General features: G+C 37.3%; 1 protein-coding gene and 1 non-coding gene across 2 annotated transcripts; both read left to right on the forward strand.

The window, feature by feature from the left end:
* Positions 1 to 582: 582 nt before the first annotated feature.
* Positions 583 to 715, forward strand: LOC126031131 (small nucleolar RNA SNORA51). The gene has a single exon (XR_007503241.1). It is a non-coding gene; the product is annotated as a small nucleolar RNA SNORA51 (small nucleolar RNA).
* Positions 716 to 5628: 4913 nt separating this feature from the next.
* On the forward strand, positions 5629 to 6561 carry LOC126011577 (olfactory receptor 2A1/2A42-like). The gene has a single exon (XM_049775402.1). It carries the CDS (start codon positions 5629 to 5631, stop codon positions 6559 to 6561), a length of 933 nt encoding a protein of 310 aa, XP_049631359.1.
* Positions 6562 to 17064: the final 10503 nt, after the last annotated feature.

Genomic DNA, 17064 nt, shown 5'->3' on the forward strand with positions numbered 1-17064 from the left:
GAAGGAGGAGGAGGAGGAGGAGGAGGAGGAAGAAGAAGAAGAAGAAGAAGAAAAAGAAGAAGAAGAAGAAGAAGAAGAAGAAGAAGAAGAAGAAGAAGAAGAAGAAGAAGAAGAAGAAGAAGAAGAAGAAGAAGAAGAAGAAGAAGAAGAAGAAAATAAGAAATGGCTGCTAACTCAGAAAAAATTAGTCTAGATTTAGAGCAGTTGTCATCGTACACAATAAATACTTCATTTATCCATTGCTCAGCAATTATCCAGGTCCATAATAACTTTCTTGTTTATTGGTCTAAATCACTTACTGGTCTGTAAGTTTAATAATTGCTTAGCACAGCCAATACGTATTGGAATGCTTGATATTTAGTAGATTTGAACACAAGTATATATAGAACAAATTAATTTTAAATCATTAAAATAAATGATAGCGAATTTCTACATTGTAATGGTCATATCTTCTTGTCCCACTGTCATATAAGTAATCATAAATTATCTTTTCTTTTCTCTTCTTTTATTTTTATCTTTTAATATATATGTATAAAAAATCCTTCACCAGTGCAACATTCCCATGACCAATATCCCAAGGTAGGCCTCCTAATTCTCACCACAGGCTGTGTTCTTTACACTGACTGTATAGAAATAGGAGGTACAGTAAATTCACCCCATATAAACCTCAACCCAAGCACTTTGCCTGGTCTGTATTGTGAATTGGGGGACAAAAAAATAACTTATGGGGGGCCACACTCAGTGACGCTCAGGGGTTACTCCTAGCTATGCACAAAGAAATCACTCGTGGCTTGGGGGACTATATGGGAAGCTGGGGGATTGAACCTAGGTTCGTCTTAGGTTAGTGCGTGCAAGGCCACCACTTCGACCCCACAAGTCAATATTTTTTTAATATTTTTATTTAAACATCTTGATTACAAGTATGATTGTAGGTTTCATTCATGTAAAGAACCCCCCTCTTTCACCAGTGCAACATTCCCACCACCAATGTCCCAAATCTCCCTCTTCCCCACCCCCACCCCCACCTGTACTCTATGCAAGCTTACTACTCCTTCATTCATTCGCATTGTTATGATAGTTCTCAGTGTAGTTATTTCTCTAACTGCACTCATCACTCTTTGTGGTGAGCTTCATGTCAGTAGCTGGACCCTCCAGTCCTCCTCTATTTTGTCTCTGAGAATCATTACATAAATATTTTTTATTTTTCTCAAAACCCATAGATGAGTGAGACCATTCTGTGTTTATATCTCTCCCTCTGATTATTTCACTCAGCATAATAGATTCCATGTACATCCATGTATAGGAAAATTTCATGACTTCATTTCTCCTGATGGCTGCATAATATTGCATTGTATATATGTGCCAAAATTCTTTTTTTTTTGTACCACAGTTTCTTTAGCCATTCATCTGTTGAAGGACATCTTGGTTGTTTCCAGAGTCTATATCTTATTAATAATTGCTCCTCCAGTATCTATGACAATGCCCACATATAAAAGATGCTCAATATGTCTAAATTGTATGAATTAATTAATAAGTGACATTTACTAAATTAAGTTTCAATATAAAAATACACTAAATATAATATATTCATTGAAGATATTAAACTATCTCAGAAATATTTTCTGAATTCTCCAGTTTTAGTAAGACAATATATTTTGTTATTTCTAAAAGACTAGTGACTTTAACAACCACACATAACTTTTAATCTTTTCTTTGTGCCCCACTGGATTTTTTACAATCATTCTATGACCATCATAAAGTATTCTAGGAACATTATTATTCATGAAATAAATATGCCTTGAATCCTTGATTAAACTGAATTAAAATCATAAATGCATTTCCTTTTCTCACTTGTTCAGATACACAATTCCTTATACTCTTAGAATTTCTTTGAGAAAATAGCCAATGTATCTAATAAATGAGTTTTGGATGTTTCTCTCCAAAAATTTTCTCCAAAATAAAAAATTTTAGAGAGGGAAGGAGAGAGAGAGAGAGAGAGAGAGAGAGAGAGAGAGAGAGAGAGAGAGAGTATAGAAGCCTTGCATAAAAGATATTTTATTTTGTGTTTCACTATGTAGATACAATCTAACATCTAGAGGCATCAATATTATATATGCATGTAAAAGCAAAAATATGAATATTGCTCCTCTGGAATCCATATTTCCACCTGATCCCTCTTCAAGGGCAGTTGTTTTCTGATGTCTACCTTCTCTTACTCCCAGCACTCTAAATCAAAGCTCAGCTATTATATGAAGAGGACACAATATACACACCATAGTGTGATAAGTTTTATGACAGTTATTTTCCCTAGTTACTAACAAATTTATAATGATCAAAGTCAAAAAGGTAAAAAGAGGCTGGTTTGATGGCAGTGGTTTATAGAACTTATTAACGTTAGTATCACAAAAGTTGGTATATAACCCCCACTGCTCAATTTGTCTGGCTTAAAAAAAGGTAGAAAGAAATCAGTATTAATTTTAATGCCATTACATGATAACAATGAAGCTTTGCCTTCTCCAAGCAAATTAATCTTGGCAAGATGAATCTTTTTTTTTTATGGGTTTTTTTTTTAATGCATAATTTTTTTTTATTTAAACACCTTGATTACATACATGATTGTGTTTGGGTTTCAGTCATAAAAGGAACACCACCCATCACCAGTGCAACATTCCCATCACCCAAGTCCCAAATCTCCCTCCTCCCCACCCAACCCCCGCCTGTACCCTAAACAGGCTCTACATTTCCCTCATACATTCTCAATATTAGGACAGTTCAAAATGTAGTTATTTCTCTAACTAAACTCATCACTCTTTGTGGTGAGCTTCCTGAGGTGAGCTGGAACTTCCAGCTCTTTTCTCTTTTGTGTCTGAAAATTACTATTACAAGGGTGTCTTTCATTTTTCTTAAAACCCATAGATGAGTGAGACCATTCTGCGTTTTTCTCTCTCTCTCTGACTTATTTCACTCAGCATAATAGATTCCATGTACATCCATGTATAGGAAAATTTCATGACTTCATCTCTCCTGACAGCTGCATAATATTCCATTGTGTATATGTACCACAGTTTCTTTAGCCATTCGTCTGTTGAAGGGCATCTTGGTTGTTTCCAGAGTCTTGCTATGGTAAATAGAGCTGCAATGAATATAGGTGTAAGGAAGGGGTTTTTGTATTGTATTTTTGTGTTCCTAGGGTATATTCCTAGGAGTGGTATAGCTGGATCGTATGGGAGCTCGATTTCCAGTTTTTGGAGGAATCTCCATATCGCTTTCCATAAAGGTTGAACTAGACAGCATTCCCACCAGCAGTGGATAAGAGTTCCTTTCTCTCCACATCCCCGCCAACACTGTTTATTCTCATTCTTTGTGATGTGTGCCATTCTCTGGGGTGTGAGGTGGGCAAGATGAATCTTATAACCTATCACTATTTGGATTGTTGGAAGTTAACATATCATATGGTTTAAGTTGTATTAGTATTCATAGTTTCAAAAGTAAAGATCAATCTGGCTATTAAGACATCATATGCAAGCTTCTTTTGTTCTGAACATCCATCTCCAGAGCCCAGAGAAATGAAAACAGAAATAAGTAATAATTAATTCTCTTGGTATGGATAATATATGTCTTGGGTATTCTTATTTTTCCCCACAGGCATTATCTGGATAAACTTAGGAAGATCTAGGTAAATAACTTTAGCATAAAACCTTTGGCACTGGTTCCCAAGGTAAGCAGGCCCAGCTTGAACATCATTCTGTGTTGAGAATACATGTACGGTTCTTGTACTTGCAAAGTCCCTTTCAGAGTTTATTGGAGGGTGAAGAGTCTCAGCCTTGACCTTCAAAATTTCTAACTTCTGTACAATTTCTTCTGTATCTAAACCTGTCTCTCAAGTGAGAGCAGGTTGGAGCCATAGTGAGTAAAGAGTTTTTCTAAATATAGTACTCTATTGGGAGAAAGGACTATAGAAATGAACATATTGAGTGGGAGGTTTAGTGACAATTTAGGGTTCAAGAGCAGGTGCAGAGTAATGGCAAGATTGATATGATAGAGCTGTGTGAGGAGTTTCCAATGAGAATGGTCATAAATTATTGTATAATTTGTTTATATAATTATGAAAATCTCAGGTTTTTACTGAATACCTGTGTCCATATTAACAGTGGAATAGCAGCAAGAGAAAATAAATTTTGAAATATTTTATTAAAATACAGAATATAATTTGAATTTTATTCTTAATACAATGCTTATTATCTATCCACCTATTCTTCATCAGTGTCCTTATATGCCTATACATTTTTTTTATCTATTACTCTCCTGTCAGCCACTAAGTTCTTTGAGCATTTTACAGTTAGATCCAAAAGGGCATGAAACCGGAAACAATATATTCACAAAACAAGAAAAGCATATTACAGGATTGAGTGGGGAAGGAATAAGGAGTGGGTATATATATATACATATACATATATATATATACATATATAATGTTTTAACTACATTTGACTGTGCTCAGGACTTTACTCCTGGTTCCATACTCAGAAATTACTCTTTTTTTTTTCCCTCCCGGCCCCCAGAAATTACTCTTGGCAAGCTCAGAGAACCATAAGGGATGCTGAAGATCGAACCCAAGTTGACTGTATGCAAGGCAAACACCCTAACTCTGGCTCCCAATATCCTTGACTCTTTTTTAGATGACTACTTTCTATGACATAACAGTACATATTAATTCTACCACTATAATAAGATTAATGTCAACTAATCATAACACTATGATGCTACTTGGTTCTTACCCATATATTCCTAAATAGCTCTTAAAAGTAAATATACAAACTCAAATGAAATCTTCAAATTTGTTTGCTAAGAACATAATTAGGAACACATTCTGGGAAACAGACCTCCTGTGGTTGTATTTGTAAACCTCATTTTTCTATTGATTAATTTATATACTTCATAACAGTCACTTTACCTGCTATGTGCAAATGTAATCTGCACAGATTATAAAATAAGATTAAATAAAATAACAGAATGAACATAGAAACAATATTGAAAAATAAAGTAAAAAATTTAATTAAGACAACTATAGGCCTTTCATACAATAAATTTAATCTGAAAATGATTTATTTTATGACTACCTGCCTAATAATACTTAGGTAAATCTTGACATCAACATTAAATTTTGTAGAAATAACTATCTTTTAAAACCTAAACATCTTGGGACTTGGACTGATAGTACAGTGGGTAGCAAATTTGCCTTGTTTGTGACTGACCAGTTTGATACCTGGACCCCAAATGGTCCTCCAAGAGCTGCTAGAAGTGATCCTTCCAGAAACAAGTCCTGAGCATTTCCAGGTATTTCCAAAACAAAAAAGAAAAATATCAACAACTTAGAAATTAGAAAATAGAGAGGATAAGGTTTAATATAAAGAATGACATCATATATTAGTCATAAGAACATCTTTTCCTTCTGCTTATAGTAAATAGAAATTTGACGCAATAAAAAGGACTGACAGTTGAGTTCACCGTATTCATCATAATCCCCATCTTTCAGTTTAGCAGCAGACACAGATCTCCATTTGCTCTTCTGCCTACTCCATCTGGGATCAGCAAGTAGCCAACACAGACACAATATCTAGGAGGGGCATGAGGGAGAACCAAACTTGGGTCAGAGAATTCATTTTATTGGGATTCCAACTTCAGCCAGAGAAGCAGATGATACTGTTTGGACTATTCTCTTTGTGTTATGCCTTAACCCTGCTGGGAAATGGGATCATTTTAGGACTCATCTTACTCGACTCTAGACTGCATACTCCCATGTACTTCTTTCTCTCCCACTTGGCCATCGTTGACATAGCCTATGCCTGCAACACAGTGCCCCAGATGCTGGCGAACCTCCTGAACCTGGCCAAATCCATCACCTTTGCTGGCTGCATGACACAGACGTTTCTTTTTCTGACTTTTTCTCACACTGAATGTCTTCTCCTTGTGGTGATGTCCTATGATCGGTATGTTGCCATCTGCCACCCCCTCCGCTATTCTGTTATTGTAAGTTGGAAGCTCTGCACCTCCCTGGTGGTGGCCTCATGGATATGTGGTGCCCTCCTCTCCCTGGTCCATATGATTCTCATCCTGAGGCTGCCCTTCTGTGGACCTCATGAAATTAATCACTTCTTCTGTGAGATCCTGTCTGTCCTCAGATTAGCCTGTGCTGATACCACACTCAACAAAATAGTCATCTTTGCAGCATGCATCTTCATTTTGGTGGGGCCCCTCAGCTTAGTGCTTGTGTCCTACACGCGCATCCTAATGGCCATCCTCAGGATCCACTCAGGAGAGGGTCGCAGAAAGGCCTTTTCCACCTGCTCTTCACACCTCTGTGTGGTTGGGCTCTTCTTTGGCAGTGCCATTGTCATGTACATGGCCCCCAAATCTCGCCACCCTGAGGAGCAGCAGAAAGTCCTTTCCTTATTTTATAGCCTCTTCAACCCAACACTGAATGCTCTTATCTACAGCCTGAGGAATGCAGAGATGAAGAGTGCCCTGAGGAGAGTGCTGTGGAAACAGAGATTGGTGTGAGGCGAGGCGTGCTACGAAGTGTCTTTTAGTTAGAAAATACTTCTTGTGATATTTGGAAAATAATAAATACATTAAGTGATTTTGTACTAGATTTTTGATATTAAGAATGTATAATTATGAGGTACCAGAAAGCAAAAGCACATGCCCAAGAGCTAAGGGCACCAGAGAATGGAGGAAGAAGTTCAGAGTTAGGAATCATGAGCTTCCTTAGCCAGTTCCACTACTGCCAATATCTCATCTTGTTTTCCCTGAAACTTTGTTCTTCATTTACCACATCAATTTCTCTATTATGTTCAAATTCTTTATACTAGTACTTCCATATGTATGCTGGTATAAGGGAGCACCTGTAACAAGCCATCTTAATCATTGACCTTCGTTGTGAAGTCCCTCTGATATGATCAGATATGATCTCTAAGATCAACAGATATGATCTCTCTGATCTGAAACTTGATTTCCTAAACTGACATTGATTCTGAAAACTCCATTAACTTTGATTGCATAAATCAATTTCTGTGTAAAGCAAAATTTAATTTTATGTATTTTATATGAAAAGTAGAGTAATATGAAATATGTAAAAAGTATATAAAATATAAGAAAAGAGGAGTAATATGTTTTATAAAATTCTTCCTATGAAAAAAATTGTATTTAGAATAAAGATGAGAATCAATTATTTGAAGAATTATCCTCTGTGGAGTTAGAGTTTGGGTTCTGTGTTTAAGTCATATTGTATCATTCTTAATTGTATGAAATATGACAGGAGTAAGAAACTATTACAAAAAGAAGAGAAAATCACTGATGATTTATAATAATAATAATAATATAATAATAATAATAATGTAGACCCACTTTTAGAATCATGATGCAGTGAATTTGATAGAGACTTGTAAGAACCCAGAAAAAAAATCACCTGGTTTAATGATATAATATCTTGTTATATAGAAGTACTCAATTTGGTCAAAAATGACATGGGGTATTTTGGACTTTCTAATAACAGTGTTCAGAGTGTATCAACTGAGTCACTGATTTGGGATTCAGTTGGTCAACAACCAACATATGAGTATTTCTTTAACTGTTAAGTACTACATCCCCTAAATTCTCTCCTCAACATTTTGTAATACTATTTGCCAATAAGTCTATGATATGTAATGATAGTGTATTGTTTGCTGATTTCTATAGCTCAGAATTTTAAAATTCAAATTTTATCATATATCATCAGCACTCCAAACATTTTTCTTTTATCTTCATGCAATGAGGAAGCAAAGAAAACTTTCTCTTCAATGCTCTCTGATAATTTACTACTTTTACTCATATGTTTTAAATAAGTTCCTGGTTCTTGCTATAGCATCTTATGGTCCCCCAAATACCAGAAGTAGTGAAGTCTTCCATTAGGTTAAGGTAGTTAATTTGTAATAGCTTTTTATAAACTAAAATTTCAGCACTCATAATGACTGTCTTCTATAGCTTTCATTGTCTTTTAAAGAAAATAATTATTTTAATTGATAAAAACTAGTTTATAAGCATTTAAGTTTTTATGTACTTTAAGGGTATACTACTATATCACCATCAAATTGCAATATTCCTCCAACATAATACATGCATACCTTTCCTTACATTAAGCAACCTCAATATTTTTATTAGTATAAGGTTTTTGTGGGTTTGGTGGGGTTTTTGTTTATTTGTTTTGGTTTTGGTTTTTGGGCCACACCGGTGACACTCAGGGATTACTCCTGGATATGCACTCAGAAATCGCTCCTGGCTTGGGGAACCATGTGGGATGCCGAGGTATCAAATCGCAGTCTGTCCTAGGTTAGTGCGTATAAAGCAAATGTCCTACCACTCATGCCACCTCTCTGGCCAAGGGTTTTTGTTGTTTTTTTTTAATGGACATTGTCTATGCCTTTTTTTCCTTATACACTATGTATGAGTGTATATTTTCCTTATACACTATGTATAGCTTATAGTATAAGCTAGTATTTGTCTTTCTATGCCTGACTTATTTAACTTTGTATGACACCCTCCAGTTCCACTCATATTTTAGTAAAAGTATAGTTTTTGAAAATAATTGAAAAGTATTTTTTAACTTTTCCATTGTTGATTGGCATTTCATTGTTATACAGGTTACAGCTTTTCAACCTTCTATTTGTCAGTGGGCATCAAGTTGATTCCAGATCTTGGTTGTTATAAACAATGCTGTAATGAACATAGCTATCCATATATCTTTTTAAATCAGTTTTTTCTGTGTGTGTGTATTCCTAGAACAGATACCTAGGCGTAAATATCTGAATCATATAGTGGTTTTATTTTTATTCTTTTGAAAATATGCACAGTGCTTTTTTTTAGAAGCAGCAGAAACTAACAATAAGGAATGTAGGTTTATTTTTCTATACACCCATACTTCACTGGTAGCTTTAGTTTTTTTTTAAACCAGGCCTTTCTCACTGGTATGATATATATACAGTCATTTTGATTTTCCAATTCCTCATAATTAATGCTGAGCATTTTAATGTGCCTGTTAGCTATCAATCTTTGGAGAAATATCTGTTTCACACTACCAAACTCTGATATAAAGATGGACCAACTCGGGGCCGGGCGGTGGCGCTAAAGGTAAGGTGCCTGCCTTGCCTGCGCTAGCCTTGGACGGACCGCGGTTCGATCCCTCGGTGTCCCATATGGTCCCCCAAGCCAGGAGCAACTTCTGAGCGCATAGCCAGGAGTAACCCCTGAGCGTTACCGGGTGTGGCCCAAAAACCAAAAAAAAAAAAAAAAAAAAAAAAAAAAGATGGACCAACTCCCAGGACAATTCTTTCTCTCAATGTCAATGGACTAAATGCACCAGTTAAAAGACACAGAGTGGCTAAATGTATCAAAAAAACTCAATCCAACCTTCTGCTGCCTACAAGAAACGCACCTTGAATAGTCAGAACAAACAGAGACTCAAAATAAAAGGCTGGAGGAAAATCATCCAAGCAAACAACACCCATAAAAAAGTTGGAGTGGCCATACTAATATCAGATGATGGAAACTTTATACTTAGTAAAGTTGTAAGGGACAAAGATGGACAGCAAAATATTTAATAAAATTGTTGACAAATCTGAAAAATAATATCTATAACAACACAATAATTGTGGGAGACCTCAGCACGGCATTGTCGACACTTGACAGGTAAACCAGACTGAAACCCAACAAGAATATACTAGACCTGAAAAGATAAATGGAAGAAAGAGGCCTAGTAGAAATATACAGGACACTCCACCCCCAGAAGCCTGGATACACATTCTTCTCTAATATACATGGGACATTCTCCAGGACAGACTACATGCTAGCACATAAAAACATACCTCCATAATATCAAGAGGATAGAAATTTTGCACTTCTTTGAAGAATGTCATGGGTATCTTTAGAGGGATAGCATTAAATCTGTACAATGCTTTGGGGAGTATTGCCATTTTAATGATGTTAATCCTGCCAATCCATGAGCAGGGTATGTGTTTCCATTTCCACATGTCCTCTCTTATTTCTTGGAGCAGAGTTTTATAGTTTTCTTTGTATAGGTCCTTCACATTTTCAGTCAAGTTGATTCCAAGATATTTGAGTTTGTGTGCCACTATTGTGAATGGGAATATTTTCTTAATGTCCATTTCTTCCTTATTACAATTGGTGTATAGGAAGGCCATTGATTTTTGTGTGTTAATTTTGTAGCCTGCCACCTTGCTATATGAGTCTCTGATTACCCTTTGAATCTCTGTCATATCAGTAGTGACTTTTTCTTTTTCATTCCTAATACGAGTTACCAAGTTTCTCTCTCTCTTTTTTGTTAGTTTTGCTAGTGGTCTATCAATCTTGTTTATTTTTTCAAAGAACCAACTTCTGCTTTCATTGATCTTTCAGATTGTTTTTTGGTTTCCACTTCATTGATTTTTGCTCTCAGCTTTGTTATTTCCTTCTGTCTTCCTACTTTTGGTTCCTTTTGTTGAGCACTTTCTAATTCTATGAGTTGCGTCATTAAGCTATTCAGGTATGCCCCTTCTTCTTTCTTGATGTTTACGTGCAAAGCTATAAATTTTCCTCTCAGTACTGCTTTTGCTATGTCCCATAAATTCTGATAGTTTGTGTCTCTATTGTCATTTGTTTTCAGGAAGGTTTTGATTTCCTCTTTGATTTCATCTCGGACCCACTTGTTATTCACTATTAGGCTATTTAACTTTCTGGTATTAAAGTTTTTCTTTTGTGTCCCTTTGTAGTTCACATATAATTTCAGGGCCTTGTGGTCAGTGAAGGTAGCCTGAAAATTTCTATCCTCTTGATATTATGGAGGTATGTTTTATGTGCTAGCATGTAGTCTATCCTGGAGAATGTCCCATGTACATTAGAGAATAATATGTATCCAGGTTTCTGGGGTGGAATGTCCTATATATAACTACTAGGCCTCTTTCTTCCATTTCTCTTTTCAGGTCTAGTACATTCTTGTTGAGTTTCGGTCTGGTTGACCTATCAAGTGTTGACAATGCCGTGTTGAGGTCTCCTACAATTATTGTGTTATTATTGATACTATTTTTCAAATTTATCAACAATTGTATTAAATATTTTACTGGCCCATCATTCAGTGCATATATGTTTAGGAGAGTTATTTCTTCCTGCTGTACAAATCCCTTGATTAATACAAAATGTCCATCTTTGTCCCTTATAACTTTCCTGAGTATAAAGTTTGCATCATCTGACATTAGTATGGCCACTCCAGCTTTTTTGTTTTTGTTTTTGTTTTTGTTTTTGAGTCACACCCAGCAGTGCTCAGAGGTTACTCCTGGCTATCAGCTCAGAAGTAGCTCCTGGCAGGCACGGGGGACCAAATGGGACACCGGGATTCGAACCAACCACCTTTGGTCCTGGATCGGCTGCTTGCAAGGCAAACACCACTGTGCTATCTCTCCCGGCCCCACTCCAGCTTTTTTATGGGTGTTGTTTGCTTGGATGATTTTCCTCCAGCCTTTTGTTTTGAGTCTATGCTTGTTCTGACTATTCAGGTGCGTTTCTTGTAGGCAGCAGAAGGTTGGGTTGAGTTTTTTGATCCATTTAGCCACTCTGTGTCTCTTAACTGGGTATTTAATCCATTGACATTGAGAAAAAAAATGTCCTGGGATTTAGTGCCATTTTTCTATCGACGTTTGGTATCTCTGTTGGTCAGTCTTGTCTTAAAGTAGGTCTTTCAATATTTCTTTTAAGACTGGTTTTGAGTCTGTAAAGTTTCTGAGCTGTTGTTTGTCTGTGAAACCATGTATTCTTCCTTCAAACCTGAAAGTGAGTTTTGCTGGGTGCAGTATTCTAGGCGAAGCATTTATTTCATTGAGTTTTGTCACTATGTCACACCACTGCCTTCTGGCCTTGAGCATTTCTTGTGACAGGTCTGCGGTAAATCTCAAGGATGTTCCCTTGAATGTAATTTCTTTTTTTGATCTTGCTGCATTCAGAATTCTGTCTCTATCTATGGGGTTCGTCATTGTGACTAGAATGTGTCTTGAGCTGTTTTTCTGGGGTCTCTTTTAGTTGGTACTCTTCTCGGCGTGCAGGATTTAATCACATGTATTCTTTAGCTCTGGTAGTTTCTCTTTAATGATGTTCTTGACCGTTGATTCTTCCTGAAGATTTTCTTCCTGGGTCTCTGGGACTCCAATGATTCTTAAGTTGTTTCTGTTAAGCTTATAATAGACTTCTATTTTCATATGTTCCCATTCTTTGAGTAATTTTTCCATTGTTGATCCTTTGCTTTAAGGCTTTTTTCCAGTCTCTTCTGCTATATGAAGTTGTTATTTATCTCATCTTCCAGTGTACTAATTCTATCCTCAGCTGCTGTTAACCCATGAAAAAGTTCATCCATGTTTTTCTTAAATTCATCTACTGAGTTTTTCAGACCTGTTATTTGACCTGTTATTATTCAGTTTGGAGTTTTCTCATTTCTATCTTCAAATTTTCTTGGTTCTTATTAGTGTTCTCTTCTATAGTTTATTTGAGCTCTTTGAACATCTTCCCTATTTCGACTCTAAACTCCTTATCTGAAGACTGACTAGTCGGTTGGCCATGTTTTGGTCATCTGAGTTGCCATCTTCATTTTCTATGTCTGGCGCTGGCCTGCATTGTTTCCCCATTGTCACACTTGTATTGTGGGTTTTTCTACGTGTTGTGGTTGTATTCATTGGCTAAATGTTGTGCGCGGCTGCATAGCTAAGGCGATCCTCTGACTCCTCCCTTTGTGGGCGTGTAAACTCACCTCCAGGGAAGGCTAGCTGTCTGCAGATGAGCCACACACAGGATGAAATCAGGCCAAAAATGCAGCACAGCACAGAGGACAGGCAGATAGGGGTACTGGCATCTGAGTTCCAGCAGAGTTCCATGTATTTTCTATCCATCTATTCATTCATCAATCCATACATCTGTCTATCTATCATATTTATTCGAGTATAATGCACAAAATTTTCTACCAAAAAAAAAGAAATCAAAGTTTGGGTGAGTGTTATAAACGAGGGCTGGGGTGGTGTGGCAGTGGTGGCCGGTCCAATGAGGGTGCAGGTGAATTGTGAGTTAACACTGTGCCTTTTCTGGGCTGCAACCACACACTATACTCGAAGGCGAAGAAAAAAAAACCTCAAGAAACCTGGCCTATCTCTCATGATATCTTGGGTTAAAACATCATGGGAAGGCATACCAAAAGGAATGATCATCAATAGTTTTTTGAAGACAGGCATCATCAATAAAATGGACGGCACAGAAGAAGACCTGCTGTGGAATTCAGACTCAGAAGAAAGCGAAGAAACTGGAGAAACAGATGTTCCTGCCAATGGGACACTGATGAAAAATTAACTCGAGAAGAATGGGAACAACTCTTTAGTGTATCTGATGATGAATCTGACTTGGAAGCATTTTAAATAAATATTGTTACCGGTCATTTTATTTCGGTATTGTGTTTATACCAGTTTACTTTGTCAATAAATTATTTTTACCATGGCAGCATGTGTTCAACATTTTTTGACAATTACAATGCTTGGTGTGAAACAAAATTTTATATCAATTTTTAATCAAAAATTGGGGTGCGCATTATACTTGAATAAATATGGTATATGTTTATCTATCTGTCTATTTCTATCTAGCCAGCGAGAGTGCCAGCATTAAGCAAATGGAGCACTATCTACATTCAGTGGCATTCTTAACCATATATATATAATTTTTGTTTTGACCATATTGGCTTACATATCTTTCACAGTAGTATTTTAGGTACATATTAACATTGAATTAGGGGAATTTCCATTACCAAATTTGCCCTCCCTCCACCCCTGTTCCCATCCTTCCTCCCCTACCCCACCCTCACACCCCAGGCTGCTAGATTAAGAGGTCCCCTCTGTGTCTAGCTTACTACTTAGTGATCATATATCTGGTTGGTTCTGGTACCCTTCCTTATTTCCCCCTCTGTTTGAGAGGCGGAACTAGATAGCTCAAGTTATGTGGTTTAGTTTGAAGAAAGAAAAAGCAATAAAGTAGGGTAAAAATCAAATAAGCCAAAAATGGGTTTAGTCCTTCTAAGGCTCTCAACCTTGGTTTGAGAGAGGACAGGAAAAACAAAATTGAAATACCACACAATACAAAAAGAAATATCAAATAAAATATCCAGTGAGCACTACAGCACTAAAGGCAAGCACCACTTAATAGTCTTGGTCCTAAAATAAAACCATTCCAGAACGCAAAAAGAAAGAAAAAGATAAAATAACATAAAATAAGATTGGGGACATCAACTTCAATATCAACACCAAAACAAAGAAGTCAAGAAAGATAAAAATAAAAATAAAAAATAGATAAATAGATAAATAGATTTAAAAAACTGTTTTATGCCCCCCCTGGTTTTTTTTTTTCCCTGCATAGGCATAGTAAATATTGGGGGCATTAGAAAGTGAATTCCCCTGGCCTAGGACAGTGGTCGGCAACCTGTGGCTCACGAGCCACATGTGGCTCTTTACACTTTCAATTTGGCTCTTCTGAGTGCCGGGCGGCTGCTCCAGGAGTCAGGACTCTGCTCCTAGCCTCTGTCAGTGCGTGCCCTGTGTGCAGCCCTGGCTGCTGGCTCCAAGAGTGTAAGATTTCTAAACAAGTGGAAGCAAAGATCAACAGATGGGAATACATTAAGCCGAGAAGCTTCTGCACCTCAAAAGAAATAGTGCCCAGGATACAAGAGTCACCCACCGAGTGGGAGAAACTATTCACCCAACACCCATCAGATAAGGGATTAATATCCAAAATATACAGGACACTGACAGAACTTTACAAGAAAAAAATCTAATCCCATCAAAAAATGGGTAGAAGAAATGAACAGACGCTTTGATAAAAAAGAAATACAAATGGCCAAAAGGCACATGAAAAAATGCTCCTCATCACTAATCATCAGGGAGATGCAAATCAAAACAACGATGAGATACCACCTCACACCACAGAGATTGGCATACATCACAAAGAATAAGAACAATCAGTGCTGGTGGGGATGTGGAGAGAAAGGAACTCTTATCCACTGCTTGTGGGAATGCCATCTAATCCAACCTCTATGGAAAGCAATATGGAGATTCCTCCAAAATCTGGAAATTGAGCTCCCATTTGACCCAGCTATTCCACTCCTAGGGATATACCCTAAGAACACAAGAATACAAAACAAAAACCCCTTCCTCACACCTATATTTATTGCAGCACTATTCACAATAGCCAGGCTCTGGAAACAACCAAGATGCCCTTCAACAAACAATTGGCTAAATAAACTATGGTACATATGCACAATGGAATATTATGCAGCCATCAGGAGAGATGAAGTCATGAAATGTTTCCTATACATGGATGTACATGGAATCTATCATGCTGAGTGAAATAAGTCAGAGGGAGATAGAGAGAGACGCAGAATAGTCTCACTCATCTATGGGTTTTAAGAAAAATAAAAGTCATTTTTGCAGCAATCCTCAGAGACAATGAGAAGAGGGCTGGAACTTCCAGCTCACTTCATGAAGCTCACCACAAAGAGTGATGAGTGCAGTTATAGAAATAACTACACAGAGAACTACCATAAACATGTGAATGAATGAGGGAACTGGAAAGCCTGTCTGGAGTACAGGTGGGGGTGGGGTGGAGTGGAGGGATATTTGGGACATTGGTGGTGGAAATGTTGCACTGGTGAAGGGAGTGTTCTTTATATGACTGAAACCTAATCACAATCATATATGTAATTAAGGTGTTTAAATAAAGAAAAAAAGTTTCAAAGAAAAAAAAGAAAGAAAAAAGAGTGTAAGGTGATACCCCAGTATCAACCCTAAACAAAGGTGTTTCCCCAATGTCATCCTTTCTTTTTTTTTTTTTTTTTTTTTTTTTGGTTTTTGGGCCACACCCGGTAACACTCAGGGGTTACTCCTGGCTATTCGCTCAGAAGTTGCTCCTGGCTTGGGGGACCATATGGGATGCCGGGGGATCGAACCGAGGTCCGTCCAAGGCTAGTGCAGGCAAGGCAGGCAGGCAGGCAGGCACCTTACCTCTACCGCCCGGCCCCATCCTTTCTTAAACCTCTTCCTTTGATATGTAAAAGTCCACTGAATATGTACTTTTGTCTTTCTCTCTTGACCTGGAGCTTCCTGGTATTGGGAATTGGTTTTAGTAAAGAAAGAGGTGTTCTAGCTTTTTGGGTTCGAGTCAGAGAGTACAAGGTAAAAGGCCATGGACTCCATGATCGTCCTTTCCTGGCTAGCTTGGTTTATTTTTTATTTCCTGCTATCCTGCTTCTTCAGACCAGGTTCGGTGGGGTTTAGAAATAAAGTGCCTAGAGTGATCTTAAAACACATTTTATTTTGCACAGGAATGGGCATCTTCCATGAAGGGATTCTCAACCCAGAGTTTTCTTTTCCATGGATTCTCATGTTCAGAGTACTCATGATTAAAGTTGTGAGCTAATGCCCTTAAATGCTGTTTTTCATATTGATTATGACTTTATGCATAATGTAAGTGCCAATCAGAAATTTTTTGCAAGAGTGGAAACATTTCAATATCTCCTTCTCAGACACAGCTATCCCAGAATCAGATTCTTTTTTGAACACATCCATTTATGTCTCACTGTAAAATCTACTTGTGAAACTCCCCTGCAGAGAAATATTAAGTTTATAGAAAAAAATGAACAATGTCTGCCAAATACACAAGCTTAGCTACCCATTCCTTGTCCAACTGAGGCTGTACAAAGTCAGAGTTCTGCTCTCATAGGAACTGCACTACTTCTTCCCTCTTGCCAACAAGGCGAGAGAGCACCCTTCCCCTGAACAGCCACTTCACTTCTTTATGGAGAAGATGCTAGTAGTGGGCATCCACACTCTCACCCAAGGTGGTGAATAGCCTGGATTTGATCACAATTGTGAATTTCACAAATTATCTTTACTGTGTCATCTGTCACAGAGTTTAGTTCAGCAGGGAGTTTTTTTTTACTCCAGTCTATCAAACAATGAG

The sequence above is a fragment of the Suncus etruscus genome, chromosome 1, assembly GCF_024139225.1.
Source record: "Suncus etruscus isolate mSunEtr1 chromosome 1, mSunEtr1.pri.cur, whole genome shotgun sequence".
NCBI classification, from domain to species: Eukaryota; Metazoa; Chordata; class Mammalia; order Eulipotyphla; family Soricidae; genus Suncus; species Suncus etruscus.

Bases quoted from the DNA above. Each gene is read 5' to 3' on its own strand.
- LOC126011577 (XM_049775402.1), top strand. From the start codon at position 5,629: ATGAGGGAGAACCAAACTTGGGTCAGAGAATTCATTTTATTGGGATTC.